General features: G+C 48.3%; 2 protein-coding genes across 2 annotated transcripts in view; both read left to right on the top strand.

Moving 5' to 3' along the window:
• The first annotated feature begins 276 nt into the window (after nt 1-276).
• zgc:101569 (enoyl-CoA hydratase) lies at nt 277-18934 on the top strand. Its single transcript, XM_030348981.1, has 6 exons — nt 277-492; nt 1051-1227; nt 4952-5049; nt 6108-6252; nt 15300-15449; nt 18606-18934. Exons 1-6 carry the CDS (start codon nt 363-365, stop codon nt 18737-18739), a joined length of 834 nt encoding a protein of 277 aa, XP_030204841.1. The 5' UTR covers nt 277-362; the 3' UTR covers nt 18740-18934.
• Nucleotides 18935-22701: 3767 nt separating this feature from the next.
• Nucleotides 22702-24175, top strand: part of bmp6 (bone morphogenetic protein 6) — a 49062-nt gene continuing 47588 nt past the window's right edge. The window contains exon 1 of the mRNA XM_030348980.1: nt 22702-23667. Within this exon, the coding sequence (XP_030204840.1) occupies nt 23259-23667 (409 nt within the window). The 5' untranslated portion in view covers nt 22702-23258. The remainder of the gene's footprint in view (nt 23668-24175) is intronic.

Genomic DNA, 24175 nt, shown 5'->3' with positions numbered 1-24175 from the left:
AGTGCGGGTGTGGTGACGTATATCATATGCGTCGAGAGCAGCGAAGAGCTGTAGTTCACAAAGCGGCCTCACATAAAACCTATGATTATCAAACTTCTTCACGAAATTTTTTAGTTTTTTTTTTGCATGAAAAATTATAATTTAAATCCACAAACAACATATGTGTAATCCAGGGCATATAAAGACTGGGACCAGAAAATAATTATTTTCTCTCCATTGACTCCCATTCATATTTTTCGATCTCATAGGTCCCATCAGCCCTACCGGAAAGGGCGTGACTTCGCCACTCCATTCCGCTCCCTGGCGCGTCTCATTGCCAGCGACTAAAAAGTTATTTCAGCTCAATATCCAGTTATTAGGTAATGGCTTTTGTCGTTTTTCGGCGTTGGAGACTTTTTACAGACGCTGCTTTTAAGACAACAAATGTTGGACAAGCATATTTGGTACATAAAAGCTACAGAACTTCAGGCGAAACAGAAAGCACCTCTACTGGTACAGTATAACAATGTGCAGTAACATTAAAACGACTACAGGTGGCAGTAGAACCATATACGTCCAAGGTAGTTGGGTTCCTACAACAGACAGTATAAAACAAGATCCTTCCATGATTTTTGAGCGCAAGCAGTCGAGGTTTAACACAAACGTGCTGTTAACAGTTGAAATGTAATTACTATACTGTAGGGATGATTTATGCCTCATTAAATCTATGTTTTCACAGATCTGGAAAGACCTCAACCTCACATTGATCTCTTTCTAGATTGATTACTTAATGAAGGGCTTTATGTGTCAGGTGAAACTGGCATTAGTGCCATTCAAGTAATAGTGAAGGTGGCACACAAATGCACACACACACACACAGACACACACACACACATGGATTGTGAGTCCAGAGCCCTCCACTCTAGTCCATGTCAGACATGTCTATACCGTCTCCATTGCTCTCTCCATTAGTCCATTTAAATTCTGGCCATCACTTAAAACCTGTTGTCTGCTCTCTCTCTCTCTCTCTCTCTCTCTCTCTCTCTCTCTCTCTCCCACCACCGACATTAGGGGCCTCTGCGCGGCAAAATGTGGTCTCGGAGCGACACGGGTCAGTGGTTGCCGTGGCAATAAATCGCCCCCAGGTGCGAAACGCGGTGGACCGAGAGACGGCCCGGAGACTCCTTGAGGAGCTGAAGGCCTTCGACTCCGACGACCAACTCAGTGTGGCGGTGCTCCACGGCCAAGGTCGGAGGAAAGGGGTGTGGTTTACTCAGAGGGGTGTGGTTTACTTACTGTGGGTGTGGTTTATGCATAGGGGTGTGGTTTACTCAGTGGGGTGTGGTTTACTCAGAGGGGTGTGGTTTACTTAGTGTGTGTGTGGTTTATGCAGAGGGGTGTGGTTTACTCAGGGGTGTGGTTTACTCAGAGGGTGAGGGGTGTGGTTTACTTAGTGTAGGTGTGGTTTACTCAGAGGGGTGTGGTTTAATCAGAGGGTGAGGGGTGTGGTTTACTCAGAGGGTGAGGGGTGGGGTTTACTCAGAGGGTGAGGGGTGGGGTTTACTCAGAGGGTGAGGGGTGGGGTTTACTCATGCTGCGTTTTAATATCCATCCATCTCGGAGGTCCGAGGACGTTGCCTAGCGACACGCACAAACACGCCCCTTTTCCTCGGACGGCGAACTTGTCATCTCGGTTGAACTCAGTGGTGGCCGAGCAAAATTCCGAGACAGAATTCAAGATGGCTGCGCCCGGTGTGACTTGAAGTATGAACTGTTTTCATTGCGCTTGGACCGCTTTGGTGGTTTAAATGGCAATTTCAATCACTCGTATTACTGCAATACCTTACTGCGTCCGTATCTCTGCCTATGGCCTATAGCCTACTTATTTTGGAGCGCCTGGTCCTCTGCCAATGCTACCACGACTTCAGCTTTCCGGGTGGCGTCCATGTTTTCCTCCAACGACCAAGCGAAATAATAAAACGCTTGAAGTGTGGGCGTGGCGTCAGATCCGAGAGCCGAGGCGGTTCGCAGAGAATACTCGAACGCAGCATTAGAGGGTGAGGGGTGTGGTTTACTCAGAGGGTGAGGGGTGTGGTTTACTCAGAGGGTGAGGGGTGGGGTTTACTCAGAGGGGTGTGGTTTACTCAGAGGGGTGTGGTTTAATCAGAAGGTGAGGGGTGTGGTTTACTCAGAGGGTGAGGGCTGTGGTTTACTCAGAGGGTGAGGGGTGGGGTTTACTCAGAGGGTGAGGGCTGGGGTTTACTCATTGGGTGAGTGGTGATAGATCTCTGTCACATCAAATGCAAAACATCAAACATGCATGAAATACTTGTTATTTATGAAATCCTATTCAGTACTGCAATTTTGATTGTTTCTGTCATAAGATCAGCCAAATGCTTGGGTATTGTCCATAGCGGAGTACTGGTATTGTCCATAGCGGAGTACAGTGGTGACTGGATGTAGTCGCCACTGTACTGGTCGTGAGGGTAACAGCTGTTGGAGCTGTTGCCGCTTGTACTGGTGATGGTAGCATTGGTGTTGATGGTGGTAACACCTAGACCAGGGGTCAGCATCCAGTGGCTCCCAGTAGCGTTGAGAACAATTGAAATAAATAATGGTTAGTGTAAACTACAAATTTCATAAATGCCACAAACTATAGGCTATTGTTTCTTATATATATATATATATATATATATATATATATATATATATATATATATATATAGTGTCACACATGTATAACTACTAGTTATACATGTGTGACACTGTATACTACTTGGGAGTCAAGTAGTTTTGTGACTCCAGATTATTTTTGAATTGCTGGTGGGACCAGAAATGTCTCCTTTGATGGTGACGGTTGCAGACCCCTCTCCTACGGAGTATATTAGATTATACTCATTCATTCTCATTAGAATTAGAGAGAGAGAGAGAGCAATTGGCATGTGTCAGTAATATGAGCCACAAGATACAAGATTCACACATTCAAATGTGTGAATTTGTCTCAGCCCCCCCCCCCCCCCCCCTGTAGTTCTGCCGTGACTAAACGGCCGACCCCGCTAGCGATTAGCCTTCGCTCTAAGTTTCTTTTCTTAGAGATGACTAGCTGGGAGGTACCGCTCCAGGAAGGCTACTCCTTCCAGACATAAGGAAGACATTTTGTTCAAATAAGCGCCAACATCATCATATTCTGAAGTGCTCCTAAGAGCTTGTGTTGTTCTTTTAATTTTAATAATGTCCCTGTTTAAATTAACCGTAATTACGCCGCCCAGGTAGGTAGCGACTACTCTGGCACATGTTTGGAGGTGTTGCAGAGGGTCGGGATTCACCGGGGTTTCTCGCGGTCAGGTGGCGTCTGGAAGCCCGCCCGACTCGAGGCTGCGTGGCGTGGGCCGTGAAGGTCACCCGGAGTGCACCTCGAACTTGAACCAGAACGAAGATGGGATGAGAATTACAAAAAACGAATACAATTTTCCAGGATTGAAATCTGTGATCTCATATATTTTTGGATGAAAATATGTGGGATTCAGATGGTTGAAAGTCGGTTTATAGGCCCATCTTAATGGTTCACCAAAGATATACTATATAATGATGCTGCTTTAGTGTAATTTAGATTCCCTTCCCACGTTTGTCTGTCTAGGGAGTAAAAAAGACGTCCTTTACAACCTAGACATAAAGTTAAACAGTGATTTATTTTGTGTTTTTAACGAGGATGTGCATGCATTTACTGGATTGGAACGAAATGCAGTGGTCATTTTCTTTGCTGAAATATAGTGTCTGGTTCTTCGCGGAAAACTTTAAACAAACCGTCTCAGACTTTAAATTCTATGTTTCGTTTTGCTGGACAGCACTGTGTCTGCCTTGTAAATATTCACAGTGCCATTTAGACTAGCTTCAGCCACACGATAAGAGACAGAGGCTTTCAAGTTAACAATTCGGAGGATCAATGTGACCGGACTGGTGACAAAAAATTTCAATTATCGTAAAAAGATCTTGTTAAAAACATCAGCTGGTTTAATAGAGCAAACAAAATTAAAAAGGCAAATAACTGTTTCCACATTCTACAAGCAGCTATGGTGACTGATCCTTACCTCCACAGGATAGACAGAATTTGTTTATCCATTTAATATTACAATTTGTATATAACTAAACAGATTGTCGCCAACATTATTAACGTGATTCCACCCAAAGTCCTTTCTCCCAAAAGACCCCCCAAAAAACCTTGACATTCAAACTAAAAACATTCAGGAGAAAAAGCAGTTTTCTGTCAGAAAATAGAAAATAAAACATCTAATAAAATAGTTCCAGGGATTTCCTTGCTGCACGACACATCAATGCGCTCATCATAAACAGCACGACAGACCATTAGTGTGTAAGCCCACCGTGTCCACCCAGAGCTTTAATCAACAGTCTCTTGCCCCATGGGTGTTGCTTGCTACTCATTGGCTTTCATCATAGTCTCTCTCTCTCTCTCTCTCTCTCTCTCTCTCTCTCTCTCTCTCTCTCTCTCTCTCTCTCTCTCCCTCTCTCAGAGCGTATGTAGGCCTCTTGGGCGATGTTGTAATCACCACATGAATTCAACAGAACTTTGATTCGACCGCGCTGGCCATTAATGAGAACATTGTGCTGTCACTGTGTCTGCCTACTAGTGCGTCCGTGTGTGTGCGTGCGTGTGCGCCTGTGTGTGTGTGTACGCATGCATTCGGTTCCACGTGCACAGGAGGGTCGGGTACATGGGCTATGTTTGTATATTGGGGCTCGGGTTACTTTGGTGAGAAAAAAATAATAATTTGTGTGCCAGCCAGCCAACCAGTCAGTCATGCGTCCAATCAGGCCCGGCTGCTTTCGAAGCCGCTGTCAAATTGTAGCCCTCAGTCTCGGGCTCCACTTGTTTTGTTTTTTTTCATCTTCGTCATTTTCCCTTCCTCTCTGACTTTCCAGCTGTCATACTTTGTAATTTTGTGGTCTCCACCAGGAGGGAATTTCTGCGCTGGTTACGATCTGAAGGAGCTGGCCAATCACACGGCTGCCCTCAAATTGGAGCAAGATGTCACCAAGAGTCCCGGTCCAATGGTGAGTGTCTCTCTAGTAGTGCATAGTATGTGTGTGTGTGTGTGTGTGTGTGTGTGTGTTTGTGTGTGTGTGTGTGTGTGTGTCTGGCTGTATATGTGTGCAATGCATGCATGCATGTGTGTGTGCGTGTGTGTTTGTGTGTGCGTTTGTCTTTAATCCACATGCAGAGCCTCCTTTGTTCTTTGGCACGCATAATACTAGTCAACATAGAACGGGTATAGTATCGGAACAGTAGGTTTCACAAACAATTACACTGTGGCCTTTGTTAAGGTCTGTGTGCTAGGGTATGTTAAGAGGAGGCGGAGGGAGGTTTTAAAGAGTTGGACCGTAGCCTGGAAACGCTGTCGGTCGACATGATAAAGAATAGCAAACTCTGACAAAGTATATACTGTGTTTCCTTCCGCACAGCGAGGACTTGTGTCATTCTGCTCCCCCGGCCAACCCGTAATGCAATTAACTCAACAAATAATGATAACCTTCACAGGATTAAAATAAATACAATAAACACAGGAACCAGGACTTTTACATATGCCGTAAAAAATAGCAACATATCAAAGTCTTAAGAACTATTATTTCTCCAGGCATCAGAGGGCCGTTCTCAAACTTTATTTATACAGCCGCTTTCACGCAAAACAGCAACATTTCTACTGGAGGTGATGCTTTTTTCTGACTCAGGCTATCGACTGGTGCAACTATTGTAGCAGACCGAATAACAAATGTGTATTGGGAGTTGTGCTACTGTATCTCATTCCGCGTGTGCATAATGAAATGGGTCTAAAAATCTCTTAATACCTAGTGGGATCTGTGAATGCGTGCAGGAATGTGCAAACGTGTATTCAGCCTCCGTGTGTGCATAATCAGATTTGTAAATGTACAAACCATAGGTCTATTAATTTGTAGACAAATCTCTAAATGCATTCATAGATACGAATGTCTGGAAAAGTATTTCCTTGACTTGAGTCTTGTGTCTCCTGCTCCTTGAGTCTGTGACGTGTGTGTGTGTGTGTGTGTGTGTGTGTGTGTGTGTGTGTGTGTGTGTGTGTGTGTGTGTGTCCCAGGGCCCGTCCCGCCTGCAGCTCTCCAAGCCCCTGATAGCGGCGGTCAGTGGCTACGCGGTGGCGGGGGGTCTTGAGCTGGCCCTGCTCGCCGACCTGAGGGTGGTGGAGGAGAGTGCAATCATGGGGGTCTTCTGTCGCCGCTTCGGTACGCTGCCTCTTAATCCTCCTCCTCGTCCTTCCTCCTCCTCTTCGTCGTCGTTGTCGTCCTCCTCATCCTCCTCCTCCTCCTCCTCCGCCTCCTCCTCTTTCTTCCTCTGCTCCTCTTTCTCCTTCTCTTCCTCCTTCTACTCCTGCTTCTCCCCTGCCTCCTCTTCCTCATCCTCCTCTTCCTCATCCTCCTCTTCTTCTGCTTCTTTTTCTTCTAAAAGCGGCGTGCTCGAACACGTACACCACAAACACACACACATGTCCGTGCGTGGATCCACAAGTGCTACACACGCAAGCAGGTAGCAGCATGCACGCACATATACACACAAGGAAACACACAGGGATACACAGCCGGATGCACTCGCGGATGCACACAACCACACACACAAACACACAAACACACAAACACACAACCACTGGCATGGGAGGCAGTAATTGAACCGCTGGCTACTTCATCAGCTTCCTGAAACGCCTACTCTTCCTCTTCTAATCTCCTATTTAAAGTGTACTTATTTAAAGTGCTGTGCAGTGCGTACTACACGGACAGCTGTACTCTGTCCTAAATTAGGTTGGGATGATCCTGTGTTTTGGTGCACAGGGCTTCACAATAACAAGTCACATGTAATAGGATGGATTTAAAAGCAGTTATGTTTTTGTTCTATTTCCTGGGGAAATGAAGTGTAAACAGCAGTGGAACATAAACTAAATCATGCACGCACGCACGCACGCACGCACGCATGCACGCACACGCGCACGCACGCATACACGCACACACGCACGCACACGCGCACATGAATAATGCTTGAGGCTTTTTTTTCGAATGATCCCTTTCTCCCTATTTCTCTGTCACGCACTTTCTTTTTTCTCTCTCACTTTTTTGCTCTCTCTCTCTCTCTCTCTCTCTCTCTCTCTCTCTCTCTCTCTCTCTCTCTCGTGCGCTTTTTTATTCTCATTGTGACCGTCTGGGTTCTATTCATAGCCTTCTTCAAGAACGTATCCGTGTGTTTCCTTGAGTCCCGAACTAACAGTACATCACCCCCCCCATTCCGCCTGCTTGTCAGGAAGCCAACCCAAACGGTTACTATTTTTCTCTCCCCTTCCCCCTTTCCCCTCTCTTATCAGCCACCCAGCCTCCTCCTTCTCCTCCTCCTCCTACCCCCCCCCCCCCCCTCCCCCTCGTCCTCCTGTTTTGTGTGCTTCGGACGGAGGGAGTCACGGGGAGATAACGCCCCTGCTGGCCGTGACCCTGTTGCCCTGGCGACCAGACGGTGCTGGTCAGCCATGATAAGACGAGAGAGGAAGTGGCCAATAGGCGGCCTGCTGGACCCACCAAATAAGGTTCACCCTGAGAGGAAGGAGAGAGAGAAATAGTTGTCAATGAAACAATTAAGAACAACAAAGTAAGGTATTTTCCAAGGTACAAAAGAAACGGTTGTTTTTTTATCTGGCTTGATATTTTTTTTACTTCAGACAAACTGGCAGCTAAATGAAGCATCAGAAAACTATATTTGTAGCAGTGTGATTGTAGATAATTAAGGTAGACTGTGTTTCTATTAAAACCTCCCACTTCTCCATCCGCTGAAGACAGTCTGGGTACACAGCGGTGGCTTGTGGCCGACTCGGCAACCAGGCGATGGTGGTTTTGAATCCCGCTTTTTTCTCACAGCCTCTACGGCTGCACTCACTGTATCAAACCCTCTATGAGATTTCCTCATTATAACATGCCGATGCCATTTTGGATGCTTTGCGCCCACATGGCTGCCCAGTGGTACAAAACGAGCCCATTATGGGGTCTCATTTTGGATCTTCGCTTGTAAACACGCTGAGCTAAGCCCGCGTGCAATTTACAATTGGCTGGCGTAAGGGACACTGCAATGTCTCTCTCTCTGTCTCTCTCTGTCTCTGTCTCTCTCTCTCTCTCTGTCTCACTCTCTGTCTTTCTCTCTCTCTCTCTCTCGCTCTGTCTCTCTCTCTCTCTCTCTCTCTCTCTCTCTCTCTCTCTCTCTCTCTCTCTCTCTCTCTCTCTCTCTCTTTTCTGTCTCACTCATATTGCTGTCGCCGCTGTTCCAATTCCGCTGGAGGGTTTAAAATACGAGCATGGCGTTTAAAAATACGACGGTTGTACTATAATTTACTTGCGTCGTGCTAGATCCTAAGCGTAAACATATAGGGCTTATCATCCCGGGGCCTGTAATTTGACAGGAGAGTGTTCGCTCCTCATTTGTCTGTCTGTTCGTCTCAGCGTGTGTGTGTGTCTGTGTGTGTGTGTACTTGTGGGTCGTCTGGCTTGCCCAACCGGCTGCCTGTCTTTCTCCGTAATGCCCTCTCATAGCGGTGGCACGGGCAGACGCCACGCCACCGCCGCCTAGCCCTGCCCCCTCCCCCCTCCTTCATCCCTCAGCCCTCCCCCTGCCCCTAACCCTCCCCCCAGCCCTCAGCCCTGCCCCTAGCCTCCCCCTTCCCCCCCCCCCCCCAGCGTTACTACAGCTCCCCTTGGCTTCTGCACGTTATATTTAGAGGTCAGTCTGCGCCATGCAAAGTGAGGGAATTGTGGCGGGCGTCAGTCGGTCGGCACGACAACAGGTGATGCCACGGGGCAGGGTGGAATATTATTGGTCCTCGCGTTTCCTGCCTTAAGGCCATCTCAGACTCTTTTCTTCAGCTAAAGGCCGACTAAAGATGGGAGACACACTGAAACTGTGTGGGTTTGGAAACGGTTCAGTGTTGCATCAAGCCCAGCTGCTCATGTCAAGCCTCTGTATTTTATTGCGACAAGCCTTTGCGGCCTGTTTGTCAATGCATTTAGCAGTCGTTTCCTGCAGCACGATAGAAAACACAGTGGTTCTTTCTAAATCGGATCCGAGTGTGACCGAGCAATTATACCGCATGCTGCATATTTTAAACCATGTCCGACCCTTACATTATCGTTGTTGTTAATATTCAAGAAGTGCATATTTTTTTTTTTTGTTGCTTAATGTAGGCCTAATAATGAATTGGGTTGCTGAAACTACAGAGCACCACATTTATTTTCCCCTGAATACTGTAATATCCCCATTAAAAAAATCGGTTCATTGACAGTGTAGTTAAAATATTTCTCCAGTTAATTTCGCATTAGTTGTTCTGTAAATGTCACCGGTGTCGGATATCATGTGAAACTACAGTCATAAAACCCAGCCATCTGTAAAACCCTGCAGACGGCAACACAAAAAAATAGGGAATTACTTGAGTGAAATCAAAACATTTGTTTTAATAAAGGCTTTGCATTGGACACAATCCAAGCCTTTTCCATTTGACGCGGGGCCCGTTCAAACTGGTCCGGGGCCCCACAGTGGATTTGCACTACATCCCCTGATGGGGACCGAGCTGAGAGGGGGACTTGGTGGGGGGGGGGGGGGGTTCCGTGAGTACACATCCTGAGAGGACCGTGTGTGTGGATGTCCCAGGGGCGGCCGACGGCTTAATGCACTCAGGGAAACCCGGGCTCAGTGGAAAGAGGAGGAACCGACAACGTTTTGGGTTTTCCTCCCTGTCCGATTTTCATTTCACCGACGTTAAACAGGCTTTACGGAGGTTGAACAAAAACCCACCTCTTTCCGACTTCCTTTACATCAGATTTAGTGTGGCGCGGTGGGAGGCAGGGTTTATTTAAAGGCCTTGCTTTGGGGTTTTTAGCGGGCTGGCTGAGCAGTTTTTTTCTATTTGAAAGGGGCGAACTCTGTAAGCGTTTTCTTTGGGGCCGGGCCCCGCGAGGCACCCGCCTGAGGGAACCCCGAGTGTCTCTGCATCGGAGCTGAAACCTCTCTCTGTGTTCCCACTTGGCCGCCTGTGATGTGGGCCCATCCCGACCACAACTAACTGACAGCTTCCTGGCACGGGATTGGCTACTACTGAACCTGTGGTTTCCTGTCTGCTCTCCCCCCCCCCCCCCCCCCCCCCCCCGCCCCGCCCCCGCCCTCACCCCCGCTGCCGTCTCACCTATAGGAGGAAATTAAAAAAGGGAGGAGACCCTTATATCGCAGTAGTCCCCGATAAGTGGACAGGAATGGCTCTGTGATTTACTCTGTGAACAACCTCGATCCATTGATTGTCCCCTGATCGCAGTTGCATTATAGGAAGCCGCATTAAAGCTCTACCTTGTATCCAAAGCCCAGATCCGGGAGATTAGCATGCACTAAACCGGGAGTTCAAGTACACCTGCAGTGATTACATAGTTAATACACAATCTTCCCCTCAGAATGAAACAATGGCCATGGGCCAACCATGACTGATAGCAGGAGAATGTAGAAGAGGAGGTCGTCATGGTGGAATGTCAGGCCAGCTCTGGAACAAAGGAGCTGGGCTGTTTTAGAGGAGATAACAAGATATTCTATCAAGCTTCATAATGATGTTGTTTCATACAATACAATTACAACTCTTTGTACTCGCTAATAACAAAATGACTTTTTGTGAGGACATGTGAGGACTTTTTGTGGAGCACCTCAACAAGACAATGTTTTGCAGCTCTTTCCGAATTCCCTTCCTCTTGTCGAACCCTTTTAAGAAGGTATCGGTCCTCCAAGCACTCTCAGGGGCGGTGACTTCAGTACCACTCAAACCCCCAAAGTGTTCTCACTTGAAGTTTGACCGCCGACTGAGCAGCCTTTTAAGAGACAACCCTTTTAAGAGATCTACCAGATAGGTGGGCTGTGGTTGGGATTTCGCCAGCGATGAGTGCAAACAAGGAGGCGACACACAAAGGGCGAGAGAGAGAGGGCGAGAGAGAGAGGGCGAGCGAGAGAGAGAGGGTGAGCGAGCAAGAGAGAGAGAGAGAGAGAGAGAGAGAGAGAGAGAAAGAGAGAGAGAGAGAGAGAGAGAGAGGGCGAGCGAGAGAGAGAGGGCGAGCGAGCGAGAGAGAGAGAGAGAGAGAGAGAGAGAGAGAGAGAGAGAGAGAGGGAGAGAGAGAGAGGGAGAGAGAGAGAGATAGAGAGGGAGAGATCTAGCCAGTTTTGGATCTGACCCATTGACCGATATCTGTGCACTTTCTTCACATTCTTTGTGTGAACCCACACCCACCTTTATGATCCTCCGCTGGCCCTCACTGAAGCTCTCTGCGAGAGTGCGAAACTACACCCTGTGATCATTTGGTCCCCAACTTTATGATCCTCCGCTGGCCCTCACTGAAGCTCTCTGCGAGAGTGCGAAACTACACCCTGTGATCATTTGGTCACAGATTAACAGAAAACAGAATCCCCATTCACCAAGGTTTTAATGCTGTCATCTGAGCACAATAACAGACATCACCAAACATTCTTGCAATGTAACAGGTTGTTAGCTAGGATAGTCCAGTGTTAAGGGTCCGAAAGAGCTCTGGATTCAAACCCCCCCTGTCCACAGTATCCCCTTAGGCAACCTTGAGCAAGATGCCAAACCCCAATTTACCTCTTAAATCACATATTGAGCAAAAAAGATCATAACTTAATTTTCAATGAAGGTGTCTGTATTGGTGTGAGCTTTGTTCCACGTTTGGGTTTTAAAGAGCATAGTGTACGATTGTCAACACAACAACAGGCTATTGTCCTCCTTTCACAGTCGCACCATTCCCACACTGTGCGGTCTCGCACAACACCGCCCGAGTAACACAACGATTAACACACTGCTCGCATTTAGACAGCGGTTGTTGGGCATGAAATCCAACACTGGCCTTCGCCAAGAGAGTCCCGGTGAGGATGTTCTGTGGGGAACCAGAAACAGGCCTTCTCTCATCTCCATCAAGTCTTTTGATTCACGACCCGAGGGCTGTCATCCACATCAGAACTGTGATGGAGTTGCCCCCATGGAAGTCCATTGCGGTGGGCTTTTGGCATTGATGTGGTTTGGGGGGGGGGGGGGGGGGGGGGGGGGGCAGCTGGTACCACCACAGAAGTGCACTTCTGCTCCGTTTTATCTTTTTGTGTTTGCCTTCACACCATCTCACCCACATGCAGGCTAACTGTTCAGAGCAGGACGTGTGGCGAGGGAGGCGGGTGGGTCTGGAGATGGAGAGGGGGGGGGGGGGGGGGGGTGGCGTTTGATGGAGAATCATATCTGCCTACTCAGAAAGGGGCTCCCGTTTTCGAAAGAGCCAAACATCCAGACATTGGTTTTTGGTTTTAAACACGATTATACAGAACATTATGTCGTTTAAGCCTTTTGTTAATTACACATGTTTTTTTTCGTTGTCGATTGTCGTTAGCATAAGAACATTCTTTACTCTGTGCCTTTCAAGTCAACCAAACTAATGGAGTTAAAACCACTTCAAGGAGTTGCCACCCAATGCCTCTGCTTCCGTTCATGTGGGCCAAAGGACATACTGTAACTCTGTGTGTGTGTGAGTGTGTGTGCATACGCGTATCGGTGTTTGTGTGTGTGTGTCCATGTGTGTGTGTGTGTGTGCGTGCATGGCCGTACGTGAGTGTCCGTGGAGTGGAGTGGGGTCAGGGCTGGAGACAAAGCCTCAGGATAAGAAGACAGATCCTTCCGCTGTCTGATAGCAACACTGCCAACAGCAGCACTGAAGACAGTCCTCCGCCACACACACACACACACACACACACACACACACACACACACACACGCACACGCACACACGCACACGCACACACGCACACACTCACACTCACGCAGACACACACGCGTACAGACTCAGACACACACATGCGGATGTGCTGTTATCGTATTTTGGCTGCAGGCCTCTCTCAGCCTCTTGTCTGTCTTTGCATGTCTCTTCCCTCCTGCGGTCTCTCCACTCTCTTTACAGTTTATCCAAGGTGATAGTGTTGGATGCAGCCTGAAGAGGCCGTCTGCAGCCATGTCTAATCTGCTGTCCCTGAGGATGCGGTGTGTGTGTGTGTGTGTGTGTGTGTGTGTGTGTGTGTGTGTGTGTGTGTGTGTGTGTGTGTGTGTGTGTGTGTGTGTGTGTGTGTGTGTGTGTCAATGCGTGCATGTGTGAGCGTGCATACGCAGACAAATGATTACCTCATGGTGTGCTGCTGGTGTTGGAGCTGAAACATTCGGTCCTCACTGTGTGTTACTGTCTTACAAAACCGAACCTTGAGGCTCAAACACACAATCACTCAGTCACTCAGTCGCTCACTCACTCGATCACTCACTCACTCGATCGCTCACTCACTCACTCACTCACTCGCTCACTCACTCACTCACTCACTCACTCACTCACTCACTCACACTCACACACCTGCGCTGAAGGGAAATACTAATATTTGGGGATTTGGTCATCACGTACGTGAAAAGACCATCAGCGGCCGGTTGCCAGGCCAACACTCCCTCGGGCTGACAGAGAAATGAAGGAGCCAAGCCCAGCATCGCCTAACAAATCACAGCCGCGCGCGTCGGGCAATTGCCACATACATACGCCGTCTGTCTGGCCTTCCAGTCGCCTGCCCCTCCCTCCCACCCAGCCATCATCCACACTATCCCTACCTCCCCACCCACCCACACACACACACACACACATGCACAGACACACACACAGATACAGACACACACACACACACATATACATACACACACACCCAGTCACCCCCTGGATTGGTAGCAGATGTATTAACGCTGGTATGCAATGTATTCCATTTGGAGTTTATTTTAAAAGACACAGGAAGAATGTGTGTGTGTGTGTGAGTGTGTGTGTGTATGAATAGAAACAGGCCCGCTTGCGTTTCTACAATTGGAGTCTGAGGTAACTCCCAGAGAAGAAGAAGAAGAATAAGAAGAAGAGGAGTGGTTCAGTGTTTCTGGAAACACGATGGCCGAACACGTGCTTGCGTGAGCGAGTGTGCGTGAGTGTGCGTGAGTGTGTGTGAGCGTGTGTGCGTGAGTGTGTGTGTGGGAGGGGGGTTGCAAGGCACTTGGGACTGTTGAGTCCAGCTGTTGCTCTTTAACAATTAGGACTGGCCAGCGTCCCTCACAGAGCATTCGCTCCCTCTCTCTCTCTCTCTCTCTCTCTCTCTCTCTCTCTCTCTCTCTCTCTCTCTCTCTCTCTCCCCCTTTCTCTCTCTCCCCCTCTCACTCTCTCCTCTGCTTCTGTCCGTATCTCTCGGTCTTTGTGGCTGAGCCAGCAATGTACAAATGTGTCCAGTGAGACGGGAGGAGAGTCCAGGCCCTGGATATAGATCATGGTGTCCTTTTTGTTTTTTGTGTCCTTTTGGAGAAAGAAACAGAATAAGAGTTATGGTAAAAGAAGTATTAGGTTGGAGGTGCTGGTGGTGGTGGTGGTGGTGGTGGGGTTAAGGGGGGGTTTGGACTGTTTTAATACTTAGTTTCCCGTTGCACCGGTAGGCTCGTTTAACGTCAGCAGTAGATCATTAACTTTCTAACGGGGTTGGTGGGGCTAATTTTAGCCGGCGGGGCTGACCTGCGTGTGCACCTGCACCGAGGGGGGTCTGTCCGTGTCCTGCACCTCCCCCCCCTCCCCCCCCTCCCCCCCCCTCCCCCTCTGCAGCACCATGCCATTAATAATGCACATCTCACAGCACAACGATTACACACACACACACACACACACACACACACACACACACACACACACACACACACACACACACACACACACACACACACACACACACACACACACACACATGCTTGTTTTTTGTTAGGATTTTTACAGTTCAATTTTCTTCATTTGTTTTTCATTAATTTAGTTATATCTGTATGCCAGGTGATACTGTGTTTTATTGATAATTTAGAAGTATTATTGAATCGTTAGCGTCATAATTTGTCCAAATGATAATAGCCAACCTTACTCAACTCTCCTAACGCTGATTCTCTTTGCCTCATTGGCTTTATCACTAGCCATCAGAGTATACATAATCATTTTCTTTTTTGACATTTAATACAAGATCCACCTTAAAATATGACTTTGATCATGCTATGAGGCTTACGATATGTAAGTGTCAAAATAAAATACAGTAGTGTCGGGCCACACTCAGGTACTTAGCCATGTTATGTCCTTGCGCCACCATGGGATCATGACAGAAGCGCCACATTGACCGGGTCGTCTCTCTGCAGGGGTTCCACTGATCGACGGGGGTACGGTTCGACTCCCGCGTCTCATCGGCCTGTCCCGGGCCCTGGACCTCATCCTGACCGGCCGTCCAGTGGGGGCCCAGAAAGCGTTGGCCTTCGGGCTGGCTAACAGGGTGGTCCCCGACGGCCAAGGTACCTTGTATGAGAGTATGTGTTGTGTGTTGGAGCGGGAGGGTCTGTGGGTTTAGGGGGAGTTTGAATCCCAGACGAAAAGGTCAGGGTTCAACACCCCAAGGTGTGCACTCTACCTGTGGACATCCTTGAGCTCAGTGCCTTAAAGTGGGGCATTGAATCATTCTGCCATCTGATCTGGCTGTGTCCCCGGCTCCTTTATTAGGCCATCAAGGCTTATCCACAGCCACGAGAGTACAGGCTCCTCGATGAGAGACTGGCTTCTGACTCCGTTTTTTATTTGCAGATGTACCCAAACAGGATCGCAATGTTTGTTTTTTAGGGGGGGGGGGGGGGGGCGGGCTGAGTAATTGAATACAAGTAAGGCGTGTGAGTATGCCCCTGTTGAACGGTTAAGCTTTTATCAGTCTGCGTGCACGTCAGCCATATATATAGACGCAGATCTGACCGTTTATAGTACAGCCGAGCAAGTCCATCCTCGAGCAAGATGACCTAACCCTGAGCAAAAAAACACAAGTGTTGAGCTGTGTTCTCTGCTCGCTCAGGAGGAGAGGCAAGCAGAGAGCGAGAGTGAGGTTCAGCGGGTGCAGAACTAATCCAGCACACTCAAACAGACAAACAGCACATTGGAGATCACACGTCGGCTGTGCGGCTCTAAACATCTCCTCACTCTCAGGACCCGAGCCAATGGCTCAAGTCCACCACCATCCTTTCTGAGGGTTGGAAGGGAGAGAGAGAGAGAGAGAGAGAGAGAGAGAGAGAGAGAGAGAGAGAGAGAGAGAGAGAGAGAGAGAGAGAGAGAGAGAGAGAGAGAGAGAGAGAGAGAGAGAGAGAGAGAGAGATGGTGGAGGTGAGGTGGGCGGGGATGTTTTGACTTTGATGATCGTCTCACTCCCTTTACGAGAGTGAGACGACCCCAGGGTTGTCCCCCCCGCATAGTGATGACAATCGTTTCGATATAAGTAGTGTTTCAGTGGTCCTCCCCTGGCAACCATTTTCCCATATTAAACACCACTGGGTCGCACCCCAATCCGCAGAACTGTTGACGGAGCACATCGTGATCAGGGACAATCTTCTCTCTCAAGAATGTTCTCTCCTCTCGCCAAGAGAGCAGCGCCCTAAGTGAGGTCCCGTCTACAGCACCTGACTGTTCTCTCTCTCCCTCTTTCTCCCTCTCCTTCTCGCTCGCTCTCTCTACAACTCTCGCTCTCTATCACTCTCTCTCTCCCTTCCCTCTCTGTCTCATTCTTGATTGCTCTCTCTCTCTCTCTCTCTCTCTCTCTCTCTCTCTCTCTCTCTCTCTCTCTCTCTCTCTCTCTCTCTCTCTCTCTCTCTCTCTCTCTCTCTCCCTCTTTCTCTCTCTCTCTCACCCCTCTCTCTCAGCCTAAGCTTTAGCTCACGCTGATGTAAATGAGTGGATGAGGTCGTCCCATCAGCCTCCAGCTCCCTCCGTTCCCAGGCCAGACGCTTTGCTTACAGTAGACTTGTCAACACGACCCAGCATGCCCTTCACGCCCGAGCGCGGCGGATCACGCAAGGTGTTCCCTCCGTGTGTGTTCCCGCGTTGCTCCTCATGGCCAAACCGCCGAGAGGACGCTCCTCAACTACACACTCCACGCTTATTTTGAGATCGGGGTGACGACAGACGCGCTGGATATTTACTCCTTTCACCTTGTCCGCTGCCTTCCACAGTCATTATGTCCGGGGCCAATTCATCAAAGCCGGCTGGGAAACCTATAAATTGTTTATACGTTGTTTTTGTCAAAATCCCCCCGAAATGCGTTCGTGTACAACTGCAAAGTGTTTGTGATGACGTTGGTCTGTCAGCGGCGGGAGGCGTGCTCCACGTGTCCACCCTGCTCCTATAAGGCCCTCGAACACAGGCCTGCACACAGCTGGCCCACAGCGCTGTGTGTTTTGTCACTTTAGCACGAATCCTGCAAGGATCAAATCGCATTCCTGTCTGCGCTTTGTCCCGTGCTAATTTCCTGTTGTACTTGGGAAATGCATCGCGTTACGGGACCAAAAAAAATCCCCCCGAAAAAATCTGTTCACGTTGGCCGGGGTTGAATCGGAGGAAAAGCACAGCTGTTGCTAATTAGCGCAGAAACACACGCATACGGACGGACGCAGGCAGCACCTCGAAAGAAGGTCTGAGTCCGTGTGTCCGTCCTCTGTTGTGTTATTGTTCAATGTTGTGGAAAAGGAGAAACATTCTATACACGAGAATGTTGCAAGCATTGAGGAGCTCTGTTCTTATTGGAAGGGAGGTAATGAGGCACAGGTGCACCTCGTTATCGTCATCAGGAAAGCATCTAGAGAAGCCACCTCGACTTGGCCCAGCCTCGCCTGTCCTGCTCAAACCTCGCACGAACTAACCTCATTCCCAGGCATCTCCCGGCGGAGAACGCCTGGAGGAGGGGGGCTTATATTCTCCTCCTCCTCCTCCTCCTCCTCCTCTTCCTCCTCCTCTTCCTCCTCCTCCTCCTCCTCTTCCTCCTCCTCCTCCTCCTCCTCCTTCTTTACCTATCCCTCCTCCTCCTTCTGCTTCCTCTTCTTCTGCTTCAACTTCTTGTGAAGAAGAATGTGTTCCACGTGTACACTGACCAACCGTCAAACAGGGGCATATTCACGCATAGTACTTTTTTACTTTCACTCCTTACTGTATGTATATACTGTAAGTACAGTATGCTGCAACCCATTGTGATCCTGTTTTGGTACATCTACAAAACAGAAGAAAACAAGTCTCTTATCAAGGAGCTTGTACTCCTGTGGCTGTCCACAAGCCATACTTACTCACCTCCTCCTGGGCCCCATGGCGTTCTTCTTGATCTCGTTGTTGTTGTTGTTGTTGTTGTTGTTGTTGTTGTTGTTGTTCTTGTTCTTCTTCTTCTTGTTCTTCTTCTTCTTCAGAAATCTAAATTTTAGTCGAAACAGGGACCAAGGCTGACAGGTCCTATCTGATAATACTCAGCACTCACTCCCAGAGTCACGTAACCATGTTCTGACAGGGAGTAGGACTTTTGTACGTGGAACACATCCCAATTCTCACTTTCCCTACGGGATGATATCCAGAGTATTTCTGTGGACGCTAGACAGGCTTGCGTGTCAGGTATGTGTGTGTGTTTGTTTTCATCTTTTGCTTTCATTTCCCAGGTCTGCAGGTAGCTCTAGAGTTGGCCGAGCAGATCAGCTCGTTCCCTCAGTTGTGTCTCCGCGCTGACCGCGCCTCGGCCATCTACAGCAGCTACGACGCACCCTCCTTCTCCAAGGTATATTCCACCCTTTGACCTTTCACCTTTCACCTTAAACACCCTGCTCCACTGTCGCTAAGAAGGCGATGCTACCTGAAGATATGCATGCTATGCTTCTTCTTTGAGATAACATAAAGTTGTATTTTCAAGATTGAGTGTCTGAGTGTGATTGTATCGTCTGAGTGAAATGTTGACATTCTCTAGCTTTTTGTAGGATTTTTCTTTTTAAATCAAAGTATTTTATGAAGCTAGTTAAAAAATGTAAAGTATTGTGACCGAAACTGTGCTACGCAACAAGAGGTATGCCCGTCACCCATCTGGGAAGAGAGACAGCCCTTCTTCATCAACACACTTTTCAAATCCGATTGTCAATACTATTTGCACCTTGTATGGGGTATGCTTGGTAAACCACACACTACTAAACACAAGCTTAATAATCGATTATTAAAAAATTTACCGGAGACATGATTTTTCAATAAATCGTTAAAGTCCATGTGTGTACATTGAACGGTGTTCAACACATTGCAAACAGAAACACATGTTGCTTTAATTTGATCCATGTCAGTCCTGCTGCAGTCTGCCTGCTCCGTCTGGACGGGGTTCCCCTAGGGAGAAAAGAATGAAAACAAAAAAACAATGGACAAGCGAAACGATCGGGCAATCTGCTTCAAGGCAGAAGACCTGAGAGGAATTGTTCTTTTATTGATCATCTGCACTGCGTTTCCTGTTCTAAGTAAACAACCGTTTAGAAGAAAATGAACCGAGTCAGAGTTTGAAAAAGTCAACGGGAAAAACCAGTGGAAGTCATGCTTTCAAGATATATCCAACGTGGAAAACATATCAAAACATAATGGCAAACACAAAGTCTGCACTAGTATGTAAAGAACCGTTTTGGGGCATTTTGATTGTACTTTTTTTTCATGTCTGTTCATCCTCAAACACTAAAGGATTCCGGTAAGCCGGGGATGAACACACGGCTATAGACACAGAGCTCCCCAACAACACCCAGCCTAGACAGGAATCACCAGAGATACCTAGCAGTGAGCTGCAAAGTGAAGAGTGCATGATGATGCTGATAAGCTTTGAGGAAGTGTGTGTGCTTGTGTGCGTGCGTGCGTGTGTGCGTGCGTGCGTGCGTGCGTGCGTGCGTGCGTGCGTGCGTGCGTGCGTGCGTGCGTGCGTGCGTGTGTGTGTGAGTATAAAAGCGCTGTGTGTACTTATATGTCCAAAAATGTTTGTTTGTGAGCTGGGTGGGTCAACACACACACATCCAGTTTGCAGGCGTCTTTGTATCTCTTATAACCCCCGCGATATAATAAGTGTGAACGATTCGGCGCTCACAGTTACTGTTATGCTAGGTAGCGACATTCCTTTGGCTTCTGGAGCCACACCTCCTCTTAATTCAGTTTCTTGGAAGTTCAGCCGCTGTCCATCCCACACACACCCACAAACACGCACGCAATGCACACACGCACAGGACCATACATACAACAAACACTCATAGCTGCTCCTTACGCTGTGTGTGTATGCATGTATGGGTAAGTCTGTGTGTGTGTGTGTGTGTGTGTGTGTGTGTGTGTGCGTGCTTGTGTGCGTGCTGTGTTGTGATTTTGTGTGGGGGCCAATGAAAAGAGAAGCTTGGATTCATTGTGGATAACTAAACACTGTTTAACAAAATAGAGGCGTGAAAAAAATCTGAGAGAGAAGGATGAAGTAATGTGTGTATATGCATGCATCTGCGTGTGTGTGTGTGTGTGTGTGTGTGTGTGTGTGTGTGTGTGTGTGTGTGTGTGTGGGAGACAGAGAAAGACCTCATTAGGTCTAGGAGGTGTCCTGTCTAGACGGCCTGATGACAGGACACAGAGCTTCTGTTTAATGTCCTCCCCCCCTCCCTGGGTCCCTCCCTCCTCCACCTAGTACACACACACACACACACACACACACACACACACACACACACACACACACACACACACACACACACACACACACACACACACACACACACACACACACACACACTCTTCACCTGCCTCTGAGGACGCACACAGATAGATTTAGCCCTGGATCTTGACAATGTACAATTTCACATTTCATTTGAACAACGCTCATTCAATTAAATTCCGCGCAGAACACGAGCGCCAAACCACGCATGTACTGCCATGTCCTCCTGTCGGTTTAAAACCTCCCAGCTCTTGGGCTTCCTGCCTCTTTGTGCTCAGAAGGTGCAGTATCATGCAAGTTGGAAACGTCTAGTCACCCTTATCAAGCGGCCTGTGTAGCGTTCTGAAGGACTTTCACAGCCCGTGTGGGCGCCAGACAGAAGCCCAATGCTGCAGGGACAGCTTCCCTTCCCCTTATTCGCTTTTGTATTTTTCTTTATTAAACTTCCTCCCGCCTGGATCCACAATGGCACCCGATAAGGGCCAGACGACGTTGACATCACCGGGATTCCCCATTCCAAAGCAACAAGGTTGTTTATTACCGTTTTTTGTTTTTATTATCAGCCAACATTTTCTGTGAAACAGAGGCTATTATTACCATGGAAAAGGAGAAGGGAGACGACAGGGTAAATAAACGATCGGGGCAGGAATTTATCTGGAGGCGTGCAGAAATGACCAGGAGACGTGGTGGTGGTATGTCTGGAGTCCGGGAGAAAGCTATTCGTCAGCGGGTCGTCCGTCAGCTACTTCCTGGCAACCGGTGACCTTGTTATCCTCAGTCCCCGCCTCCGTGATTTAAAAAGCGGTGTCTTGGTCCGACTTGACCCCTGGGTGTTTAAGGGAGGACTGTATGCACACGCACACGCACACACACACACACACACACACACACACACACACACACACACACACACACACACACACACACACACACAGTGAAGCACATGTACAAGTGTAAGCGGTAAAGGCAGATGTAGACATAAAAGACCAAATAAAGATTATGCATAATATTCTAGAAACAGAAACAGGGGAGTCCCAAGTCTTTTAAATCTGGGGGACAGCTGTGTGTGTGTGTGTGTGTGTGTGTGTGTGTGTGTGTGTGTGTGTGTGTGTGTGTGTGTGGGTTTGCACTCTGGTGTGTGTGTGCGTGTCTGTTTGTGTGTAGCTTTGATGCCGGTCCTCACTCCTCACCCCAGATAAGATTATAGGTTCTGGCAGTAGCCCCAGTGAGAGAGACAGCAGAGAGATAATGTGGACATGGTCGTCCCCCACTCCCTTATCACTAGGGGCCATCTCCTATCTGAGATCACCAAGACACAACACAGGTTGCTGTGGCAGGGAGGAAGGAAGAGGCGGGAAAGACAGACAGCTCTTCAGATATCCCGATGGATTGTGGAGGATTTTTGGCTCTGATGTTTTTTGGGTCCTTATAGAATTGGGCATAAAAAAAATATATATATATATTAATGATTTATTTAGATTACTATTTGACATTGAAACTTTCGTGTTACTTGTACTATTAGGGTTTAGGGTTTGGGAATGAGGGTGCAGAGTCGACTTCCTGAATGGAAGGGGTTCAATGCCACTCAGTCAATAGCTCTCGCTTGCTGTTTTAGGCTCTATCGTCAGTGGTCCTTCCTAGTTAACCGGTTAACATTTCTGATAATTGAGACGCATCACTAGGATGTTGAAAAAGAGGAAATCGAGTCTTCGCACTGGAGGAATTGGTTCAGTTTTAAATCCTGAATATTCAAAGTAAACATTTGTTAGCCTAAATGTATTAGACGGATGATTTATTATCAGTTAGCCTACTTCTCGTCTGTGCGTCCAAGGTGTGCGCACAGAAGGCCTATCCAAAAATGCACGCATTAAAAAAATGACAGCCTTTATGTTCTGGCCTCATAACAAAAGTGTGTTTTTTTCTCCGTAGAAGTTCTTTACACAACAAATACCGGGCAGAACATGACCCTGTCTACGATCAACTTGTGTTTGTAGTAAAGCTCCACCTCTGACTCGCTCTGAGCGCACTCACTGGGCGGTTTTTAGAACTCACACTCTCACACACACATACACACATACACACACTCACTCACCAGCATTAGACTGCAACCTGCCCGTTATTTAGAGTCGCAGCGCGCGGGGCAGGACGGAGGGACTGTGACCGGCTTTGGGGAAACACCAGAAACTTTCATGGGTCACTTTTTCTTTCCATCCGCGCCACGCTGGAAAGTGATCCATTACGGAGAGCAAACACATCCGCTGGAGTAAAATGGCTTCTTTCAGCGGACTTGTTATTCTTTTACGGGGGGACTTCGCATCAATCGTGTGCTTTTAAGCTCTGATCGGACTTGCCCTGCCGGAGGTTTCAGAATAACTTGTTTTACATGGTGCCACTCGAAGCGGGACATCGTGCCGAGGAGAGTGCGATGAGATCAGGGGCAAAATAGTTAGCATTGGGGAATATTTCCCATGGCTTGATACGTGTTTATTTGCGTTTGGCTTGAAAAAAGTTTCGGTTACACGATTTAATAACTGGATCTCATCGGAGGCGCTCAACCCAAAGTGACATAAGAATAGGTGAGGAGAGGAGGGGAGACCGCGCGGGACGCACCATGACATGCTGCCGTGTCGCCTTCGCCGGACTGTGGTGGAGCGCCTACTGCACCTTCCTGGTGGCGGGAAGCAACTACCTGTTCGACGGGAACAACGAGGTGCACCCTAGCTTCATCCACCGGCGGCTCCGGACGCACGAGAAGAGGGAGATGCAGAAGGAGATCCTGTCCATCCTGGGACTGCCGCACCGGCCCAGACCGCACGTGTCCCACGGGAAGTACAACTCGGCGCCGCTCTTCATGCTGGACCTGTACAAGAGCATCTTGAGCGAGGAGAAGAACGAGGTGGATGGCGTCATGCTGGAGCAGTACCAGTCCATGCTGACGACCCAGGGCCCGTCGCTGGCCACGTATCAGGAGAACGCCTTCCTCAACGACGCCGACATGGTGATGAGCTTCGTCAACTTGGGTAAGCCCTGGCTGAAACGAAATAAAGTGTTTAGCCCCACAATGATAAACGGACGCATTTAGAGCCTGTGAAATGTTTTTTCTTCTTCCAAAACACTCTTTATAGCTGAGGCCAACTCCTACGATGATTTATTCCCCTTTTGAATTCATGGGACTAATTTAAAACCCAATAAAACTGTGGGTTTAGTCCGGATGAAATACGAACCGGACTGAGGTACAATTACGCACCGCGTTGACGCTTCCAGGCGCACGGTTATTCCGTGAACCAAGAGCGGAATCATCTCTCACTCACACACACACACACACACACACACACACACACACACACACACACACACACACACACACACACACACACACACACACACACACACACACACACACACACACACACACACACACACAGATACTTAAACACTTGCGCCTCAAGAAGGAGGCTTTCATAAGAGGGTTGAGAGCTGGTGTTGTTCAACACTGTTTTATGGCTAGTGTTTTTATTCCGCCGGGCT

The sequence above is a fragment of the Gadus morhua genome, chromosome 23 (genome assembly GCF_902167405.1).
Source record: "Gadus morhua chromosome 23, gadMor3.0, whole genome shotgun sequence".
Taxonomy (NCBI): domain Eukaryota; kingdom Metazoa; phylum Chordata; class Actinopteri; order Gadiformes; family Gadidae; genus Gadus; species Gadus morhua.
Note: the sequence above shows the minus strand (reverse complement) of the source record. Positions and strands in the feature narration are given on the sequence as shown.

Excerpts from the sequence above, each read along its gene's own strand:
- zgc:101569 (XM_030348981.1), top strand. The coding sequence starts at position 363 with ATGGCTTTTGTCGTTTTTCGGCGTTGGAGACTTTTTACAGACGCTGCT. Across the intron at positions 493-1,050 it reads AACAGAAAGCACCTCTACTG|GGGCCTCTGCGCGGCAAAAT; the intron begins GTACAGTATAAC and ends CACCGACATTAG. Across the intron at positions 1,228-4,951 it reads GGCGGTGCTCCACGGCCAAG|GAGGGAATTTCTGCGCTGGT; the intron begins GTCGGAGGAAAG and ends GGTCTCCACCAG.